The sequence below is a fragment of the Mesoplodon mirus genome, assembly GCF_964341445.2.
Source record: "Mesoplodon mirus genome assembly, chromosome: 11".
Classification (NCBI taxonomy): domain Eukaryota; kingdom Metazoa; phylum Chordata; class Mammalia; order Artiodactyla; family Ziphiidae; genus Mesoplodon; species Mesoplodon mirus.
The window spans coordinates 75,294,491-75,317,504 of record NC_138987.1 but is presented as its reverse complement, the minus strand read 5'-3'; the positions used below and the strand labels follow the sequence as shown (position 1 = coordinate 75,317,504).

The 23,014-nt window shown below is 35.0% G+C and overlaps 1 protein-coding gene across 1 annotated transcript in view; it reads right to left on the bottom strand.

Moving 5' to 3' along the window:
• Positions 1-693: 693 nt before the first annotated feature.
• Positions 694-23,014, bottom strand: part of SYT10 (synaptotagmin 10) — a gene marked incomplete at both ends in the record, with an annotated part of 82,104 nt that continues 59,783 nt past the window's right edge. Inside the window, 4 exons of the mRNA XM_082636251.1 lie at positions 694-765; positions 3,402-3,531; positions 6,008-6,179; positions 10,736-10,856. Coding sequence (XP_082492377.1) covers positions 694-765; positions 3,402-3,531; positions 6,008-6,179; positions 10,736-10,856 — 495 coding nt within the window. The remainder of the gene's footprint in view (positions 766-3,401; positions 3,532-6,007; positions 6,180-10,735; positions 10,857-23,014) is intronic.

Below are 23,014 nucleotides of genomic sequence, written 5' to 3'. Positions count from 1 at the left end.
TAGCCCAAATAGCTCAATCTCCATTTTCCAGCTACTAAATATTACTTCTTAAGTTTATACTCAAAGAAGTTCTTCAAATTATAGTTTTTTTCTCTATATATTAAAGAACAAGCTTGAAAGAAAAAGTTTTGAATTTAGCAGAGCCAAACTTCACCAAGAAAAGATTTTGTTGAGAATGAAAGAATATATTATCAGATAAGTAATATTAATTTGATTATTCAAGGATTTAATGCTGTGAGTAAAGTTCAGAATTTCCCTTAAAGTGTATATAGAACCATGTGCACAACTAGAAATGAACATAGTTTTAATAAAGTCAAAACCATACATATGTGACATGTGCTTCTTTATACAATAGCAGCATTAACTATTTAATTTTAGATAAGTATGGATTAATTTTTAAAAATGTATTCTTTGCTTATGCAGAGAATTTACAACTTAGCAAAAACATTCTTTGTGCTAATTGACATATGACACAAAGAATAAAAAGCCTTATGTAAGGACCATTTGTATTCAAGTAAAATACATCAAGATTTCCAAAGTTAATAAACAAAAAAGGTAAATAAAAATTGCACATTGTTTGTTCATTATCAGGATATATTTTAAATAAGGAGATCAAATCTTCCACTTTTTTTTTTTTGATCTGATGAGTACACAGTCCTGGGTCCTTATTATAATGGTCTTATTTTGAAAGCATTATGGCGTGGAAGGTGGTTTGGGAGATGGACAGGATCCTTGACTATCAAAACTGGTTGCCCGGCCAGGTAACTGAAAGATAATAATTTCATAATATATGATCTAGTGTAAAAAATAATAAAGTGGGTAATTGTTACCTTTTAATAGCGAATATTCACCCCTGATATGCAAGCCTCTGAAGAGAAGATATACATAACTCCCCACGCCTTTCAGAACTCACCTTCTCAGGTATCATGAGGGGACACAAACATCTAACAAAGATGTAGGTAGAGCATTGTACATAGATGTCATGCAGAGCAACTGCAGATTCATTTCACATTCTATCACAGGCTTTTAGTTCTTATTGTAAAATAACTAATGGTTTACTACAGTCGGGGGCAATTGCTGGGTAAGAACAAGAAGGTTCAAGACACAAGAGACTGCATTCCACTTTCTCTAAGGCAAGAGGTGATTTTTATAAGAGCAATTAATGAGATGATAGGGACTGGGAAAATGGGAGCCACGAGTGATAAAGAATAATTTCTCATGGTCTTTAAATATTATGTGTATTTTAAAAGTTTAATTACAACAGAATAAACTTTTGTATCTAGGTAGAAGTAGCCAGATTTTCCAAGTGATGCTTTAGTCTCCTCTTACCAACTTACTCAGCTCTTGAATAATTGTTCCCTTCTCATTTTGATACCTGCTGTGGCAACAAAACATAATTACACATGTACCACTTTCCCACAATTCAAAATCCAGCCAGTTGTTAGGTCTCCAGTCCCTATGTTCTGTTTGATCAGTGAATGTAGGTACAGGAGTTGAAAAAAATGAGCTATTTGCTAGAACAAGTATATTTACATAATCTTTTTGGCCCACTTGTCCTCTGATAGTCAGCTGCTAGAAAAATATATCTGGGATATTCTTCTGAGGCCCATATTGTAGCTTATTCTTCCTATATATTCTATGGTGACTGAAAAGTATTCACATGTTCTCAGACACAAACACATGCCTATTTCATAGCTCTTCTTCATCATATAAATGTATAACTTCTTATTAAACAGTCATAAGTATAATATGCCTTGGGTCATACAACATCTGTCCTTTCATTAGTTAAAAGTTGTTGGTCACATTATCTCACTTCTCCCTACATCATTCCTATGAATTCTGTAGGGGTTGGAATTTCTATTTTCATTAAATATGGGAGAATGTAGCTGCAGACAGAGTATGTGGTCTGCCTAGGATTAGACAGCCAGAGGAGCAAGGGTTAGAATCCATGTCTCCCTTCAGTGTGGTTCTCTGCCCAGAAAAATTTACTCTCATGTCTAGATTCTTAGATTTAATATTCACTTTTAAAACTTTACATGTAAACAAAGATGAGAATCAGGAAAAGAATAGTAAAGCAGTAGAGTATACTTTAGACAATACACATTGTTGAAATGAAACAACCTTCTCAGGACTCGTTGAGCTATTACTTAGGGGAAAGTGCTGTGTGAATGTGCATTTGCATGTCTGTCTGTCTTTTATGATTTACATTAAATGATGAAGTGAGGTAAAGATTTGGAACATTAATATAATAAAGCAGATATCTTATCTATGGTGACAGTTCACCTCTGTTGTCTGAGCATGTGCTGTTTATACAGTGTTCATCGAATTTTCCTTGTAGTGTCTTGAGTAACACAGCCAAGGTCACATTTTTGTGACTAAGCTGAGCTTAGAACCAGGGCTCACTGACATTTAATTACACTGCTCTGTCTCTCCTATTCAACCCTGTGCTTAGTGACAGAACAAGAAGCAGAATCTTATCCATGGGAGAGATGGCAATGTATCCATCACTTACTATGTGGCTATCATAACTTTTTACTAAATTGCATAAATTCCACCCTCTACCATACATCCTTTTATCAACCTGCATTACCTCAGTTAATCAGGTCATATAAATGATTTATTTTGAGACTCTTCTCTATTTATTTATTTTGAGACTCTTCAAGAGACTCCCGCAGTCTCTGACAACTGTCTTCATGGCTAAAAATCCTGATAGAAACTGGTATTGATACTTCTTCTGGTTAATATAACTATTAATATTAGTTATAATTAGAGCAAACACTGTGCCATACTCTGTACTAAGCACTTAACATTCAGCATTTTATTTAGTTTTACTCTATGAGTTTACTGCTATTACAGAGTGTAATATGTATTCACACAGCAGAGCCAGGCCTTCAACTCAGGCAAAAAATATTTTTAAAAATCTGTGAGCCCTTTTACTTCCTGACCAGAGTCAGTGGTTTTATATCTGTCCCCTTACATAGATGAGCTGTATTAGGTGATATTACCCCTATTTAGGGATTCTGGAGAAGTTTAGGTGAGGTAGCTGTTTTCACAAAAGAGAAGCAGGAAAATTCAGTTTCCAGTTAGTAATGAATTTACTTGATTGCTCCACCACTCACTGATATAAGTTTTCAGGCAATGCAAAGAAAATAATAGGCTTGCAGTTTTTATGGGATTACTGTAAAGGAATATCAAACTCAGAAATTTAGTGGTTTTTAAAAACCAACAAGGCACACTGAACTTTTCATTCTGGATGATAGAGTTTGTGGGACAAAAGCAAGAACAATATCTGTTTAAAAAAATAGGTGAATATATAAAACATTAGTGAAGTGTTAGCAGATAAATAATATTTAAGCAAGAGATAAAGAAGAGAGTAGATGTGAAAGAATCCCAGAGCTTACCTCCAGCAAGGGGTGCCAATGTGTTATTGGCTTTCGGTGATAGGCCAGCATTTCATTCCAGTGGTCTCGCCCAAGACCCTCAGCATCCAGTCCTGTTCTACACACTCCTATGACTTCATTGTGTCCTACCCTATGATTTAGAGAATATTTTACTTTCATTCCAACATTCAAAGATAAGTTTCACACACCTTAAACAGAATTTTAAACTTATGATTAAAAGAGTAGATTTTGTGGTAGGTTCTAGATAATTTTACATATTAAACTACTTCAGATCAAATGAAGAGTCTTAAGTAGGCTAAAATTTACTGAACAGGATCAGCATTCAAAAATGAATCTGTAAAAGGATCACACACAAACCATCTTAGTGCCCTGTAAATTGAGAACATTTCACAATAATAAGAATAGTGTGAATGAGAAATGTCTGCTGGTCTTTACCTACATGATGAGTTTCTTTCTTGGTAGCAGACCTATTAACTTTAAGCAATGTAACTCTAATCTCCTTCTTTCCAAAAGTTTTAATGTTTTATAATGATGCCTACATTTCTTACCAAGAGCTCAATACCCACTTTCTTGTATAAATGACCATAATTAATTGATTTAAATGATATGTCAGTGAACATTACTGCTTGTATTACAATTAAACAGGGCAGGGCTACATTTTGAACCATGGAATTTGACTTATTATTGCATAGTACCAGAGCATACTGAGCAACATTCTTACTTTCTATTCATGCCTTGTTTTCATAGCAACAAATCAAAATAATAATGATATTAATATGTTTAAGAGCTTGCAATGTGCCAGACACTGTTCTAAGTAATTTAAATGTACTGACTCACTTAATCCTCACACCATGACCATGAATATTATTATCATCATCTCATTTTACAGACAAAGAAATTAAACACCCAGAAGTTAAGGGACCTGCCTGCCTTTGTACACTTAGTAAGAGACAGAGGCAGGACTTGAATCAAGACAGTTGACTCAAGCATACATATGGTAAGCTGCTTTTCAAGAATGGAATGGAATTTAAAGGCATTTTCTTGAGGATTATTTTGACATACATCTATCTATAAGGAAAGTTTTGAGATGATTTTAGGACATTTCATTACTTTCTTCCTGTCACTGATGTATTAATAGATATGTAGGCTTAATATCTTTTATTTTAATATGAAGTTTCCCAAAAAAGCATATTTTAGAAATAACTTTTAATCTTTCTATTTTATATATTGTCAGCGTCCATTTCCCTAAAATTATTTGGGTGATGAATGTGCAATTGTATCTACCTGCAATCTATGCTGTGAGAAATCAATAGGAGTAATTTTTTCATAAAGCAGAATAAGGGTTTCTGATGAAAACATTACAACATTTTTAAAGTTTGCCATTTCAACTAATTCAAGATTTCTCTCTCACTCTCTCTCTTTAAATTGTGTCAACTTGTTTTGTAAACTGTGATATAAACTAACTTCAAATAGGTGGTATAAATCATTGTATTTTTCAGTGCTTCATTTTTCTAGCTCTCATCCAGAGGATACCATTTTTAATGTCTCTATGTTATAGGGTCTTGGTTTACTGCCATTTGCATAATGATATAAAATAAACACATTGAATATTTGTGTATGTGTATTCTGTCCCACTTGTGTTATCATTAGAACAAAATAAGACATTGTCTATGTGCTGATAATTTTGTAGGTTAAACATACAAGATTCCTTTCTGAAAGTCTTATAAATATAAAAAGCAAAATAATAAAAAGAAGTATATAGCAAGGATCAAATAATATATATAAACCTTTAGTGGGACAAAAGTTCAGAGGGAGAAGAGATTGGTTAGCCTAGAAAGACACAGAAGTGGTGCCTTGAGCAGGGCTGTAAAGCATGGGTGAAATGAGATATACAGGTATCTCGTGTATATGAGATATCTCGCATACACGAGATACCTGTATCTGAAATGTTGATGCAGGGCAACATTTCAGAAAAGGAAGGAGTGGGTGCTGCAGCAGGAAGAAGCTTCAGAGCTTCACTCAGGATTTTGCCATTTATTTTGTGAAAGGAGAAGTAATCAAAGTGTGCGAACTGGAAGAACTATCCACAAAGCAATGATTTGAGACTGGTGTGAAAGCCTCAAGGCATAACGCTATGGGCACTATTAATCTTCCACTGTTAATACTCACTGCTCACAGCTGCACATTACACTGATGTTTTACAAATGGAAAAGTGAATTTCTAAGAGATAACTTGCCCTTTCACAGTGCTAGTTAATGATAGAGCTCAGTATCATGATATTCATATTCCAGCCCAGCTGGGAAAGCAAAATACGTTGATTGTGATATATGTTGTTACTGTAAAAAGACTTCACAAAAGTGCTTCCTATAATGTATCCCATTCTTTCACCATCCGCAGGTATCCTGTCCTTCAACTTAAGAATGATGTCTTTTGGAAAAGAAAAAGGATAAATAATAACATAGAATAAAATTAATTTTGAATGAATAATTTTTATTCACTCCAGTTTAAATTAAAACTCTTGTAGCAGTAAATAACCTGAAAAGCTGAATTTGGTCTGCATATGACTAAATGTAGCTGTTATTCAGTGAGTAGAGGGATGAAAGTACCTGTCATAATCCATGACTGCAATGGAGAGGCTGACCTGGTCGACATTCTCCGGAGGGATATCAAAAATAATGGCCTCATTGTACACAGGGTTTAGAGTGTTTTTCTTTGTAGTCGTTTTCCTCTTTTTTAATCTTCGACCCTCACACATCAGAGACACTTTGACATAAGGATCTATCACGGGAAGGCAATTTTATTAAAATGAAAGTAATAGTACAAAGCATAAATAAAACTGTGGTTAAATGTTACTAAATAAGAAAAGTAGTATAATAAGTCCTTTAGTATTACCGGTTTTAAATTCAAATGACATATTGGGGGCAATAGACTCTCTAGTACTTCTTACTGAATGGACGAGAAAAGAATTAACTTGATCACTGTGTTTAATACAACAGAGAAAACTCACTAGTTTATCAAGAGCCAGTCTAAACTATAATGTGTCTTTTAGTCGGGAATGTAATCCTAACAAGTAAAAATAATTGTATTAAAATTAATTTCCTTCAAAATGACTAGAATAAGAAGACTAAAATTTATGAAGGAGCAACATTGTATCTAGATAAGTATATATAGTAACAGTGAATTGAAATTAGCAAAATCTATGTGGGAATTGTCTTGAATTGTTGGAAAAGGTACTAAACTTAGAGGTTCCATTTTAGTCATAGTGCTTGATAAAGAGTTTGGATTGAAGAAATGATCACTAAAAATCAGTTATTACATACTCAACAGTATACAATGAAAAGGTGATATTTGGTTTACAGATGTTCTCAGGGAAGTTTCCTCATATGAATTGTCTGTATAATGTCAATTGGAAAGATAAAATTTTAGTCGGGCTATATTTTTATGGGCCAAAGAGGTCAAATAATTGTTAACAAGTTCTGCCCTAACTGACTGATCTCTACTTTCTTACCCCTGCCACCTTAAGTAGAAAAACTGTTACAGTATTATAGAAAATTATACAATATTTATCAAAAGTTTCTTTAAAAAGCCTTAATTTTTGTATCTTTTTATAAAAAGGAGGTATGGTTTTGGGAGGGGGTATTGGCATTGGGGTGAGTATCCTAGGCGGTCAAAACAATCAGTGTCTGCTCTACCTTCATTTTTTTTTATATAGTTACCCTCCAACTGTAGAACCACAACCATATTTTCTCTCTTTCCATCAATGTAACAAAGTTACAAAACTTATTTCCTTAGAATAAGCCAAAAACATGGGAACATTAATTTATTTGAGCAAATGAATGAAATGGATGATTTTTAGGCTCTAGAAAAATGTCTCTGTATATTTCATAAGCATTTGTATCAAGGGGCAAAACCATATTTTATGGCTGGAAATAGGGTATATAGAGGACAACAAGGTAAAAGGGAAATGTTCAATGGCTGTTTCCTATTTATTTATTTATTTTAACTTTTTATTTTATATTGGAGTACAGTTGATTAACAATGTTGTGTTAGTTTCAGGTGTACAGAAAAGTGATTCAGTTATACATATATCTGTATCTACTCTTTTTCAAATTCTTTTGCCATTTAGGTTTCCCATAATATTGAGCAGAGTTCTCTGTGCTATACAGTAGGTCTTGTTGGTTATCCATTTTAAATATAGCAGTGTGTACATGTCAACCCCCAAATCCCTAATGATCTGTACCCCCCACCCTTACCCTCTAGTAACCATGAGTTCCTTCTCTAAGTCTGTGAGTCTGTTTAAATAGAAATATAGATCAATGGAACAGGATAGAAAGCCCAGAAATAAACCCATGCACCTATGGTCAATTGATCTATGACAAAAGAGGCAAGACTATACAATGGAGGAAAGACAGTCTCTTCAATAAATGGTGCTGGGAAAATTGGATAGCTACATGTAAAAAAATGAAATTAGAACATTATTTAACACCATACACAGAAATAAATTCAAAATGGATTAAAAATCTAAATATGAGACTGGAAACTATAAAATTCTTAGAGGAAAACATAGGCAGAACACTCTCTGACATATCACAGCAATATCATTTTTGATCCATCTCCCAGAGTAATGGAAATAAAAACAAAAATAAACAAATGGGACCTAATTAAACTCAAAAGCTTTTGCATAACAAAGGAAATGATAAATAAAATGAAAATACAACCCACAGAATGGGAGAAAATATATGCAAATGATGTGACTGACAAGGGATTAGTCTCCAAAATTTACAAACAGCTCATGAAGCTTAATATCATCAAAACAAACTGCCTGATCAAAAAATGGGCAGAAGAGCTAAATAGACATTTCTCCAAAGAAGACATACAGGTAGACAAAAGGCACATGAAAAGATGTTCAACATCACTAATTATTAGAGAAATGCAAATCAAAACTACAATGAGGGGCTTCCCTGGTGGCGCAGGGGTTGAGAGTCCACCTGCCGATGCAGGGGACACGGGTTCCTGCCCCGGTCCGGGAAGATCCCACATGCCGTGGAGCGGCTGGGACCGTGAGTCATGGCTTCTGAGCCTGAGCGTCCAGAGCCTGTGCTCCGCAACGGGAGAGACCACAACAGTGAGAGGCCCGCGTACCGCAAAGAAAAAAAAAGAAAGAAAAAATAAACTACAGTAAGATATCACCTCACACCAGTCAGAATGGCTATCATCAAAAAGTCCACAAACAATAAATGCTGGAGAGGGTGTGGAGAGAAGGGAACCCTCCTACACTGTTGGTGGGAATGTAAATTGGTACAGTCACTATGGAGGTTCCTTAAAAAACTAAAAATAGAGCTATCACATGATCCTCCCATCCCACTCCTGGGCATATATCCAAAGAAAAACATGGTCCAAAAGTATACATGCACCCCAGTGTTCATTGCAGCACTATTTACAATAGCTAAGACATGGAAGCAACCTAAATGTCCATCAACAGAGGAATGGATAAAGAAGATGTGGTATATATATACAGTGGAATAATACTCAAAAAAGAATGAAATAATGTCATTTTCAGCAACATAGATTGAGCTAGAGATTATCATACTAAGAAGTGAAATAAATCAGAGAAAGAGAATATCACATGATATCGCTTATATGTGGAATCTAAAAAAAATGATACAAATTAACTTATTTATAAAACAGAAACAGACTCCTATTTACTTTTCAATGTTTTAATAATAGGAAATATGTTCTAAGGAAGAAGCTTATTTTTGTGATATAATTCTATGTATGAGCTTCCAGGCCTAGGCCTCTCATTAACAATGAGAACGAGTCCTAGTTTATTGTTTGCTACCCCCATCATGTCTCTGATGACATTTCTCTACTAGTGACAAGGGTAATTTACTGGCTCCTTAGTTGATTCACAAGTCTGTTGTGAGAATCAATGAGGTGATGTTCTCAAAACATGCACTCCCCTGATGAGAAACTTCATATAAATAAAAAGTAGTCTTGCACTTAATTACAACTTTGATGCTGTTTTCTTGAAATTTGGTTCTCTTTTGATACATGGTAGAAAGAGTAAAATAAACAATAATTTGCAGAGTGTGCTGTTTAAGTTTTTCAACATTTACTTACCTATGACCTTTTCACCAAAATGAATGTGGAATTTATTTGCTTTCTTTCTATCTTTATATTTCAACTATTCATTGCAAATTTTAAAAAATGAATAGGAAATTCATGACATAGTTCAAAAATGAGATAAAGATATGCAGTGAGAAGTCTCCCTCCCATCTGTCCCCATACCTCTCCACCACTCAATTTTTGTATATCACTCAAGTATTTCTTCATGCAAATATTAGCAACATGATATATATTCTAAGATTCCTCATTCTTACATAGGAGGGAGCATGATATCCATATTTATGCTTGTACCTCATTTTTTATTCACTTAGTATATCCTGGAGTTCTCTCTACATTAGAACTGAGAGTTCCCTCATACTTTTTGTGATGAAAACTTAGTTTATTTCTTTGTTCTGAAGAACCAAAAAGTTCCCATGTCATCTTTTACTATATCTCCACTACTATTTCTTATTTGTTTAATTCAACATATGCTACTGAACTCCCTACTCTGTCTTTATCATTTTTTCTTCCACAGAGCTGTGCCAGAGTTCACCTATTAACTCACAAATAATGCTTCAGAACTGTGGTGATTTAAATGAAGGGATTAAAGAGAATGATGTGGTTTTACCTCTTTAACAAAGTTAGCACAAGAGAAATTTCCTTCAAGAATATCTTTAAGAAACTTTAAGCAGTATTCATTTACTTTATTATTTCAGTCCCTGTTGTTGTCCAAATTTTTAGTTAGAAAGGTGGTAAGAAAGCAAATGCAAACGGTGGTCTTGGAAAGTTGTTATTTCTTTGCAGATCAGGTGAGGGAGATAAATTCAGTCTAAATATGTCTTCCTAGGACTCTTACTTGTAGAGTAACACAAGTTTAAATTGAATGGCTTAAAGTCCAAGGATATTCCTTTATAAGCAACTGACTAGTTGGAAGTAGGGAAGTGTATGGTAAATAATGCATTTTTGAGAAAGAACTAAATCAGTAGAGAAAGAAATAAAAATAAAAACCCAAGTCAAAGTCTATCTATTAGATAATACTTTTTTAAAATTTCATAATGATAATGTAAACTAAAGAGGTGTTTGGAGCACTTTATTTGGTAATCTCTTTTTCTACTTTTATAGTGTCCCATGACAGACAAATGAACTCAGTAATTCAAGAGCCATATATAACTTTGGCTATGTGGAATATTTTATTTGGGAATGTACCCACTAGCCAATTGTGTGCATACCTGATGAGCCGGTGATATCCATAGCTTTCAGATTTCTGCACTTGATGACTGTCAATGTCATACGTCCAGCAGTTGGCAAATAACAAAGGGAAAACATGATTTCACCCAGGTCTATACTTTCCTAGAAAGGCAATTGGTAATGTTAGCAATTTCAAATACCAGATAGTGAAAACAAAATATAATGAGTGAAAAATCGCTTTGGTGGAATATTTGAATGCCATTTTAAATTGTTTTATTGAGGATACAGATTGCATTGCAAAAAAGCTGTAATAGACAGAGTAAGAAAAAAGAGTATTTCCCAGTTGCTCATTTGATATATCCACTTGTATTTCTAACAGGAATCTCAAACTTAATACAGTCAAAATCAGACTGTTGATTCTACTCATTCCCAAACATCTTCTGAAACCAATCCCTCTGTCATCTGTCCAAAATTAGGAAATGGTATCATAATTTACCCAAAGGCTGTAGGCAAAAACCTAGCAGTCACTTTCATTCTTCTTTTTCTCTCACCCCTAACACATCGAACCCATGTCTTGTCTACATTATCTACAAAACATATATGAAATTACTGACTTTCTTTTCAGCTCTATTACTATCATTGAAACCAATATCACTTCTTGCCAGGATTACTTCAGTAGTCTCTAAAACTGATCTCAGAAGCAAAGTGATCACTTATGAAATGCAAATCACATTATTTCACTTTCCTGCTTAAAACCATCTAAAGGCTCACAACTATATTGGAATAAAATTCAAATGCTTTACCTAGGCATATAAGTGGGGTACTTATAAATCCTGGTAATCTAGGAAATTCCAGATTTATACCTACTGTCCTGATATAATTATTAAGAATGTCTCTTTCCATTATTAAATATGTCTTTGTTTAGATAATGCATTACAAAGTAATACATATAAGGAGGTCCCATGTGATCTGGACCCACCTATCACTCTATTAATCTCTTGCTTCTCCCTCAGCTCACTCTTATGCAGGCACAAAAGCTTTTTTTTCTGTTACTCAATTGAATGATATTTGTTCCTGCTTTTGACCTTTGCATTTTCTTTTTCTCTCTCATATTTTTACATGGCTGACTCCTCCTCACCAACTAGGACTCAACTCAAACAGCATCTCTTCAGTGAGGCTTTCCCTCTTCCTATCCTATACCCACCCCATTCACACATCCTTCACATTTTTTTCATAGTACTTCTCATCACCAGAAATGATCTTTTACATTTATTTTTTGTTTCCCCAATTCTAATATATAAGGTCTAGGAGAGCACGGTTATTATCTGTCTTATTTTTACATCTTAATGAAGGTACATAGCTGGCTCTTAGTGCAGTTTTTGAAGAAATGAAAAGATTATTAATTAATCTGGATTAAAACTGACCTGCTTTGTTTCATTTTTAAAGTAAAACTGTCCACAGTACCCTGGTATAGATAAATTTGCTGTCAGTGGCTACATAGATGGTGGACAAATGAAAATGAGTGTGAACAATGCACATTTAGGGTGCTTCTCAAAGAGCTATTTAAAGGAATTAAATCAAATTATTCCTGGTAAGAGCTGGAGGAATCGGGCTCCTGGACTTCAGACTATACTACAAATCTACAGTAATCAAGACAGTATGGTACTAGCACAAAAACACAACTATAGATCAATGAACAGCATTGAAAGCCCCGAGATAAACCCATGCACACATGGTCCCCTTATTTTTGATAAACGAGGCAAGAATATACAGTGAAGACAGCCTCTTCAATAAGTGGTGCTGTGAAAACTGGACAGCTACATGTAAAAGAATGAAATTAGAACACTCCCTAACATGATACACAAAAATAAACTAAAAATGGATTAAAGACCTAAATGTAAGTCCAGACACTATAAAACTCTTAGAGGAAATCATAGGCAGAACACTCTATGACATAAATCACAGCAAGATCCTTTTTGACCCACCTCCTAGAGAAATGGAAATAAAAACAAAAATAAACAAATGGGACTTAATGAAACTTAAAAGCTTTTGCACAGCAAAGGAAACCATAAAAAAGACGAAAAGACAACCCTCAGAATGGGAGAAAATATTTGCAAATGAAGTAACTGACAAAGGATTAATATCCAAAATATACAAGCAGCTCATGCAGCTCAATATCAAAAAAACAAACAACCCAATCCAAAAATGGGCAGAAGACCTAAACAGACATTTCTCCAAAGAAGATATACAGATTGTCAACAAACACATGAAGTTATGCTCAACATCACTAATCATTAGAGAAATGCATATCAAAACTACAGTGAGGTATCACCTCACACCAGTCAGAATGGCCATCATCAAAAAATCTAGAAACAGTAAATGCTGAGAGGGTGTGGAGAAAAGGGAACACTCTTGCACTCTTGGTGGGAATGTAAATTGATACAGCCACTATGGAGAGCAGTATGGAGGTTCCTTAAAAACTAAAAATAGAACTACCATACGACCCAGCAATCACACTACTGAGCATATACCCTAAGAAAACCATAATTCAAAAGGACACATGTACCACAATGTTCATTGCAGCTTTATTTACAATAGCCACGACATGGAGTCAACCTAAGTGTCCATTGACAGATGAATGGATAAAGAAGATGTGGCACATATATACAATGGAATATTACTCAACCAAAAGAAGAAACAAAACTGAGTTATTTGTAGTGAGGTGGATGGACCTAGAGTATGTCAAACAGAGTGAATAAATCAGAAAGAGAAAAACAAATACCATATGCTAACACATGTATATGGAATCTTAAAAAAAATGGTTCTGAAGATTCTAGGGGCAGGACAGGAATAAAGATGCAGACGTAGAGAATGGACTTGAGGACATGGGAAGGGGGAAGGGTAAGCTGAGATGAAGTGAGAGAGTGACATGGACATATATACACTACCAAATGTAAAATAGATAGCTAGTGGGAAGCAGCCGCATACCACAGGGAGATCAGCTCAGTGCTTTGTGACCACCTAGAGGGGTGGGATAGGGAGGGTGGGAGGGAGACACAAGAGGGAGGAGATATGGGGATATATGTATACATATAGCTGATGCACTTTGTTATACAGCAGAAACTAACATAACATTGTAAAGCAATTATACTCCAATAAAGATGTTAAAAATATAAATTAAATAAAGTGACATACTTCAGATTAAAAAAAATGTATATATATTCCTGGTAAGACAAACTGTGGTAGATTTAATATGGGGAGAAATAAGTTTCTATGCATCCAGGTCCATAAAACTGGTTTTAAAAAATTCTTCATGAAGAACTATTAACATTTACTGGACTTATCCTTACAGTTTAGGTTCTGATTTATGTAATTCCCCTTTCTTTATTCATGGTCTAGAAGTAGTAGAGCTCAGCAACTAAGAGCATAAATTTTAGAGTCAGTTAAACTTGAGTTGATTCCTGTTTTCTACCTCTTGGTTGTGAGATCCTAGGAAATTTAATTAAGCTTTGAATCTCTGAAACTTCATTTTCAGATTGAGGAAAATGCCATCTCCACAGGGGTTTTAATCATTAATTGAGATAATGTAAATAAAGTCCAAGGCACACAGTGTCTGGCATATAAGGCATGCTGTTTTGCTCATTGCTGTATTGTTATCTCATGGAGCAGGGCCTTACACATATCAGGTGCTCAGTAATACCGGACAAGTGAAAAATAATAATAAAAAGCATTATTTTTTGAGAAAAAATAGTAAGAAAATAATTATTTTAAAACAAAAGTATATCCAAATGAGTCTCCTCTGGGCTGTTTGATTGCTGCAGATCCAAAATAGCGAGAAAGATCCAAAAGGAGAAGAGGCCTGAGAAAAAACAGGAAGAGTACAACCTCCTTCTAGTACTCATTCTTTTCACCACCAAGTAAATACTGAGTATTATTTGTTAAGTGCACTGGTAGGTGCTATAGATAAAAAAATAGAAATGGCATGATTCTGCCCTTGAAGATTTCAGTTGAGGAGGAAGAGAGTAGGCTATAAAGGGCTAAGAAAAGAAGTCTGAATTTTATTTTTATCTGATTCTTTATTTCTCTTTCTCTTTTTCCACGTGTTTCTTTAGGCTCAGTCAATGGACTGAAGTTCTCTGTCTGTTAGCCATCCTTCTTTCCCTTACTGGACATTTCACCTCCCTGGAACTATCAATCAGAGTAGGCATATTTTGTTGAAAGCTGGTAAAATTTAAGGGATCCCTTTATAAATGTAGAACAAGATACCTGTTCCACCAAGAAACATGGTGGGAATGGTGATGGAGAATCTAGGAAAGAAATAGGAGACATGATCTCAAAGATGAAATACTTAGAATTCAACAGGAAATGAACTACATATATGCAGAAAAAAGTACACAAACAGAGACATCTAAAGGGATTAGTGAATACAACATTTTCACATGTCTGACTGATATGTTTTTATTTTTACACATCACACCATCTGCAGAAGTAATTTTTCTGTTTCTTTAGATGTATCACATGTTTACTGGCTGGAACAAAGAAAGTTTGCTGTCTTTGGTCTCATCTCTCAAAGATCCTTTCTATGAATTCATTCGCAACATAATTTTGACTATTATTGAGTATTGGCAAATATAAAGAGGTTAAACTGGGGAGTGACCAAAGAACTAGCCCAAATAAACTGAAAGCAAAGAGCATGATTAAAGGACATCTCTGAGCAACTTCGTATGACAAGCTAGTTGGCTTTTTGTTACTGCAGTAGTAAGAAATCTACTTAAATATTTACATTCCATATAGTCAGGAGTTTTAAGGGAACTAGAATGAACTGAGTAGGGAAAATTAATGTATAGTATGCATGCATAATAACTGCACAAAAATTTGAATCTTCATTAGAATAATTTTTTTTCCTTCAGGAAGTATGAATGTGAAAGAACTAAAACTGCCTACATATGGAAAAGGGCAAAATACTCTCTAGGATAAATACCAATATTCTTCAACTTTTTAAATCTGGAAGAAATATAAGAGATAATTATGAGAAATGAACTTAATGAAGGTAAATGGCTGTATGACCTTTAAAAAGGTCCCATCACAAAAGTAACATCAGAACTCCAGATTTTGGTGACAGTTTTCTGAGCTAAAATGTGCACTGATTTCAGTACCCACCACTGAATCTGTCCGTGTGTTTACAGCCCACCTCCAAGGATGAGGTTGAGTTTTACTTGCCTCGGTCTGCCCCAGATCACTGCAGTTTATAAGGAAAGTCTTAGTTTCAACAATTTGAACCCTCTAATGCCCAGCAAAGAACCAGGAAATAAATTGAAGCGTTTCTGAACATACAGCATAAATATAACAAAGTTATGCAATAAAATTCTCTTATATAAGGAGACTACATCTTCTCTTATTCAACACCCATTTACTATTATTTTAGACAAAATTCTAAGAAGAAGGTTTACTTGATATATCAGTCTATAGCAGTTCAAAACACACATGTGAAATGTAAAGATGAGGAAACTAACAGCATAGGTCTAGCAAAGGCAGAGATAAATGATAGCTACAAAGACACAAAGCATATAAAAAATAAGCAAATACTGTATTCTAAAAAGGATAGCAATCTAGAATCATTTTGTATCAAGGGTAACTAACATTAATAACTCCTCAGTAACTTAAAAACGACATTTTTATTCAGACTTGAAGAGTAATTGATGTTCAAAATGATGACTGAGTCATCAAGCTAGGGAAAATTATCCTATATGTTTTGTTTAAGAAGGTAGAGAAGTGTACACTATTTTTTAGAGTTATTTTTATCCAAAATCCTTAAAATGTTTGAAGTGATAACGTTGGCTTAAAATGAGAAAGACTTTGAGTTTCTGAAAATTTTATTTATGGGTAATCTCATTTACTGTAATTTGATATAAAAATGAAATCCCCATATTAACCTTTGAACAACTTTTGTGCCTTTTGGCAAATAATTATTTGAAAGCCTACTATAAAGTCTAGGATATCATGTTTCATAAAATTTCTTTCAAGTAGGATGACTTTTATTTCATTCTTATACACACCAATGTAATTGGTGAAACATTCACAGTGACAATCTTCTGAATCCATACTTGGAAAAAGGGCTCATGAAAAAAAGCTAACACTGAGGTTAGGTCAGGGACTATATATTTGATTTCTTCAACCTGGTTCCACAGACATAGAGCTAGAGAGATAAAGATCATTTTCTGATGACTGGCTAAGTCAGCCTCACAAACATATTCACAGTTATAAAGTTTTTGCATGTAATGTCTCTCCAGAATTAAAATGAAAATCATTGGAAAGATAAATTGATATGCAAATAGTTGCATTACATTTCTTATTTCAGGACTAACTGAACAAATAGTGAGCTCAAGATATGGAGAGGCGGCAGTTTAAAGGCTCAATAACTAGTGATTATAATAACCAAGGGAAGCACTCCTGGAGGAAAATAATCATTACATCAGGGTTTGAAGGATTAAAGAGATTGGATTTTACAGAGAAAAAGAAGAATGAAGCTCTATGTGTGTACTATGATTAATACTCAGAAATAAGAATGGGCAATTTATGTTGAGAAATATGGAATTTGGTGACCTGTTGAGGGAGGTTTAAGGCTAGATGCAATTGGCTTGGTGACTTCTCTGGGCAATAGGGATCCAAAGATTTTGGTAACATGAAAGACTGGGAGCTTGGCAGAATGGAAAGGGCATAGGTTCCTGGGTCAGAAAAGCCAGAGTTGAAATCCTATATCTTCCATATACTACTTCCCAAGCACATGGCAAAAATACATGACCTCCTTTAACTTCAGTTTGATCACAAGTAAAATGGGGATAATAACATCTGCCTCACAGGGTAGTTATCATGCATCTAAAGTGCCTGTCATGAACAGACACTCAAAAAAAAAATAATGATGCTAATGAAAAGGATAGTTTAAAAAACATTTCTTTGTTTTGAGTAGGCCAGATTAGGATGGAAAAAGACAGAAGAAAGGGACCATTTAAATAAACAGGCATAGGAAGGCTTTGGCTGAAGACAGGTTTGAATTCAGAGACATATTAGGAAGAATCACCAAGACTTATTAAAAAATCTTTAAATGAACAATTGGTTGCCATGGTGACAGCAGTCATCACATCCACCTAGCACCCTAAATGCAGCCTGCCTTCCTAATTTCCTGGTTGGTAAGAAAACAGATAGCTTTCCTCACATTGTTAAATGATACGTTATTGGCTAAAATGAGCTTCTTCATTAAGTTACTAAATTACTTCATGAAATGAAGCTACAGTGAAATGAAAACCCAAAGTGGGTCTGCTGAATTCAAACTACAGTAAAATACTTATTTCTCTCTGACCCACACCTCTCATCCACCTGAGAAAATCATTGAACTTAACCTCAATCAATCCATTTAACCCCACTTGGCCTCAGTTTCTTTGGTATAAAATGAGGGTGTTCAAAGAGATAAACTAGTTTATTTTCCAGCTCTAAACCTTTGTAGTCTTAAACACCAGTAAAATGAGGACTAAATAATATACATAGCTCAGACATGTTCAGGAATGTATGGACGGGCCCTTTTAGTCTTTGTGTGCTACAGAGCTGGCAAAGCCTCATTGGAAAGACAAGAAAGGATCAACTGGTGCTAATAGCTTGATTTCAAGTTCAAGAATAAGTGGTCATAAAACATGGCTATCAATTAAATTTCCAGACAATGTGGCTTAGATGAGGAAGGATCCAATCCTTAAGGCAGAGAGCACTGTGTTGATTTTGTTGGAGATTCGTGAGAAAAGACCATAGTGAACAATGAATGTGCAGTGTCATTTATATTGTCCCCTGGCTCTGCTAAAAATTTCAATCAGATTGTGTTTGACTCTCTGATACGTGTTGGATACACAGGACCTACAATATAGTCCATATTCCTCAACATGACACATGTGGTCCCTAACAATTTTGTCCCTATGTTTTTTCTACCTTCATTTTACAAATTTCTTGTTATACACAACAAACCCCCCAAACTCTGCACTCCAGCTGTATCAAATACCTCGTCAATCTGTAAACATTCATTCATTTATTAGCATGCTTGTGTTTATTGAGAACATCCAAAATGGCACACAGTCTTCTAGTCATTGAGGGAACACTGATGATCAAGACAAAATTTTCCTCCTCATAGGGCTTACATGGGATTTTAGACAAGTCACATAACCTCTCAGAACACCACACAATTAACTAGGGGACAAACTGGAATAAAAACGTAGGTCTGCGTGATTTTAAAGTACATTTTTTAAAATGAGTGCTGTAAGCATTTTTAAGAGGGATTCTTAGGTTCTAATTAAGAAAATAGAGATGAAAAATACTTCATTCTTCCCATGAGGATCTAGGAGGACTTCAGAGGTGGGTGACTTTTAATCTGAACCTTGAGGAATGACTAATGGTAAAGGGAATTAAAAATAGAGGGAGCAGCATATAAAGAAGCTGTGGGGTGAGGCTTTGAAGTGTCTAAGCATGACCAGAAGGTAAACAGAGATCACTGGCTCAGGATCCCTTCTCAGGAATAAGTATTCCTGAGATTTTCAAATCAACGCAGATTTTCTCTGCAGTCAGGATGAGATCCATTTTCATGGCTAATAACAATTACCTGGAGAGGTTGCATTTAGATTTAAAGGGGATAATATACAAAGATAATGTATGCCACGGGTCCAGTTTGCAGACTGACACATAGTAGATATTCAAAAAATACTATTTTTTCTTGTTTATAACAATCTTTCTAGGGTCAGTGACTGGTATAAGGTTGATGCTCAATAAAAAAGCATATTGAATGAATAAATCATAAAAATATCAGGCCAGGTCATGACTTCAGGGACAGCAGGGACATCTACTGTTTGAAGAACTGAAGATTACTCAGTAATCTGAGATCAACTGAGCAAAGACACTGTTCATGAATGTTGAGGCCTTTGTGAGTGAAACCCCTAGAAGTGTGCAAGGGCATGTCCATATATGGCTCAAAACACGTTTGAGCCATTTAAAGGTACACTAAGGTTTGGGGGGCTGAAGTTACATGATACTTATCTACTAGTTTTATTGAACTTATTTCTTTGTAGATCCCTCTATGCTAGTGTGATCTAGTATTATGTTTGCTATAATTCTATAGTGCATTGGAATTTCAGAATTAAATATATCCCTAAGGTGGACAAATTGCTTCTTTTCTTTGTACATCTGGCCATCTCTTCCACTCAGCCAGCACAAGCAGTCTAGTGACTATGGGAAGCAAACGAGAAGGAGGAAGAAGCTTTTTGAAAGAATACAATTAGGGAATGTAATTAACATTATAATCCTTTTCCAGTTTCTAGCCCACTTCCCTCCTTTTCCTCCAAAGAACCAAAATTTTCACACAGCACTTCCTCCCTGCCCTTTCTCTTTCTCCCAGTGATGCTGATTAAACCAGATTTCATCATGTTCAATGAAGGTGGGGAAGAAACAGCAAGAGGAGGGTCCTATCACAAAACCTAGTTACATTCCTGGATTTTCCCCATCATCTGCACTTAAAAATAGAGAAAATGCTCACCTGGTGTCCTTTAGCAGGACCTGCTAGTATTTCTGCAAGAAGGAAGGAATGCCTTTTTATTAAGCATATAATATTAAGCACTGTGGTTGGCCATGGCACAAAGATAAGGTGAAACATTGCTGATGTCAGGGCAGGAATGGGCAGAGAGCATGGCAGTGTTAGAGATGGGACCATTGTGCTTAATGGTCACAACCAAGAGCTATTATTGCCGGGGATGCTATTTAATAGTGCCCTTGTTTCTTCTCAGTGGGAGAATTATTTTCAGCCCTCAATCTAAGCAGGAAATAACTCTACCTGACACACTGGTTTAGCTCTTATCCTATCCAACACAGCCATAGACTTAACTACCAGGAGTCATTAAGTGCTCAGGTTGAAGAGACAGAGCTGAGGCGTAAAAACAACATTTCTTGGGTTTAACAAATCAAGTCTCCTAACCACCTGCATAATAAGGACCCTGAAGCAAACAGGCGATAGCGTAATATAGACACTGGGACAAGAAGAACTTGGGACACAATAAGAGGATACAAATTTGATAAGAACTCCTCACTGTACTGGTTAAGAGATATCATAAGTTTCTTGCTGAGAGGAACTGGAGACTTATTCTCAAACCTTAACCACCATTTATAGATGGGGCATAGAAACTTGTGTAGTAAACTGTGTACAACAGTCCTTAGAGTGTTTGATGCTTTTAAATATCATTACAAAATTCCTAATTGAAGGAATTCCTCTCAGTATTGCTGTATGTAGATACTAGAACTGGATGAATTTTAAAGAATAAGAAATTGGTTTACTTGGTTCCTCCCCTCCCAAACAAAGTCTATTCCCCACATAGTAGCCAGAGATCTTATTGATAATAAATGAAGCCATGGCTCACCTCTAATCAAAAGCCATCAATGGTCTCACGTGTCACTCAGAATAAAACTCAAAGTTCTTTTCATGACTTGAAGTCTCTAGATGATCTGACCCTCATCACTCTCATCAGAGAGGCCTTATCTGACCATCCTATGAAGAGTGGCCCCACCTCACTGCCACTTCTTTCTTTTACCCTGCCTCATGTTTCATATAGCACTTCCATTCATTGGACATATGAATATTTCTTTCATTATTACCTGTCTCCTTTTTCTACAAAGTAAGCCTTTTTAGATTGGGAACATTTTATATCTTAAAACATCCAGAAAAGTGCTTGGTAAATAGGAGAACTAAATAGAAATTTGTTGAATCAATAGATTTAAGATCCTTGGTCTACAAATAGGCATAGTAGGTAAACAGCCGGTGTTACAAAAATGTTCTCCTAGTCATTATTTTTCACTGGATGGTCAATATATCATACTTGTTTCTCTATAAATAAATAGATTATAAATTAAAACATTTGCAGTATACTTGGTATGATAACAGCCTGTTTGGACATAATTTTCTGCTTCTGGTGACCTAAGCTCTTCTCTAGACTGTTATTTCATAGGTGTCTACACTTGTAAAGGATCCCTTTACTTACCATGGGGTGTGGAGTTATGCATAGAATATATAAAAATTTAAAAGTACTCCAAAAACATAAATAAAATTGGTATTCAGTCAGTGAGATCCTTGGTTTAGTGAACTAATTAAATTCATAGAAAGAATTAATGCAGTGTATGCCATAGCACAGTCTTTTATAACTTGTCATGTTTTATTCAATTTAAGATTGAGGATAACAGTAAAGAATATCTCATTCATTTAAAAAATTGTGATGGTAATACATTTAAGAAAGTTAAATATTAAGGTAAGAGGGCTTCCCTGGTGGCGCAGTGGTTAAGAGTCAGGCTGCCGATGCAGGGGACACGAGTTAATGCCCCGGTCTGGGAGGATCCCATATGCCATGGAGCAGCTAGGCCCGTGAGCCATGGACGCTAGGCCTGCACGTCCAGAGCCTGTGCTCTGCAATGGGAGAGACCACAACAGTGAGAGGTCCGTGTACCGCAAAAAAAAAAAAAAAAAAAAAAAAAAAAAAAAAAAAAATTAAGGTAAGAAATTTAAGACATGGAAGGAATTGGGATATTAATAACCAAGTGGATAACAAATAGCTGTTTTCTTTGTTTGCAAGATTACAGCATGTTGGGGATAACTGACACGTAACTTAGCAACTTTAAATTTTACAGGACCTGCATATTTATTAACTTATTTTATTTTCAAAATTATTTCTGTGGGGTTGATATTATTATAAACCTCTTTTTTTTTGGTTGTGGAAACAAGTTCAGAAATGTTAGGCAATTTCCCCAAAGTGATACGACTTGATGGTAGCAAATCCAGGTTTCTAAAGGGCACTCACTTTGAATTCCTGTGGCTTTCTGTTTTCCTCTGTGCCTTTCCCAAATGGAAATACTGCTTCACATTTTACTAGGCAAAAGAACAAACTCAAATTTGTTTTCATGTCCTTAGATTTCAAAGCTAGCAAATGAAGTACTATATTTTTTCAAAATTTTGTTAAAAATTAGAAAATCAGTTACCTGAATTTTAGTAAGCTATTTAATGCAGTCTATCATAGAGGAAGAGGAGAATATTTTGAACATTCACATTTAAAAATCAACTGCTTATCCTTTTCACTATGTAAGAGAATTTTAAAAAATTAAACTAGTTAAATGCAAGAGAGAAAGGAACAGTTTTAACTCAATACTACCTGTAGAATTACACTAAATTCCTAAAATTTGCAAGACTCACGTATATTGCTAGAACATCATGGGGATAAAAAGCTTCTCTCTATCTCCTATAACCTCCAATCATTACA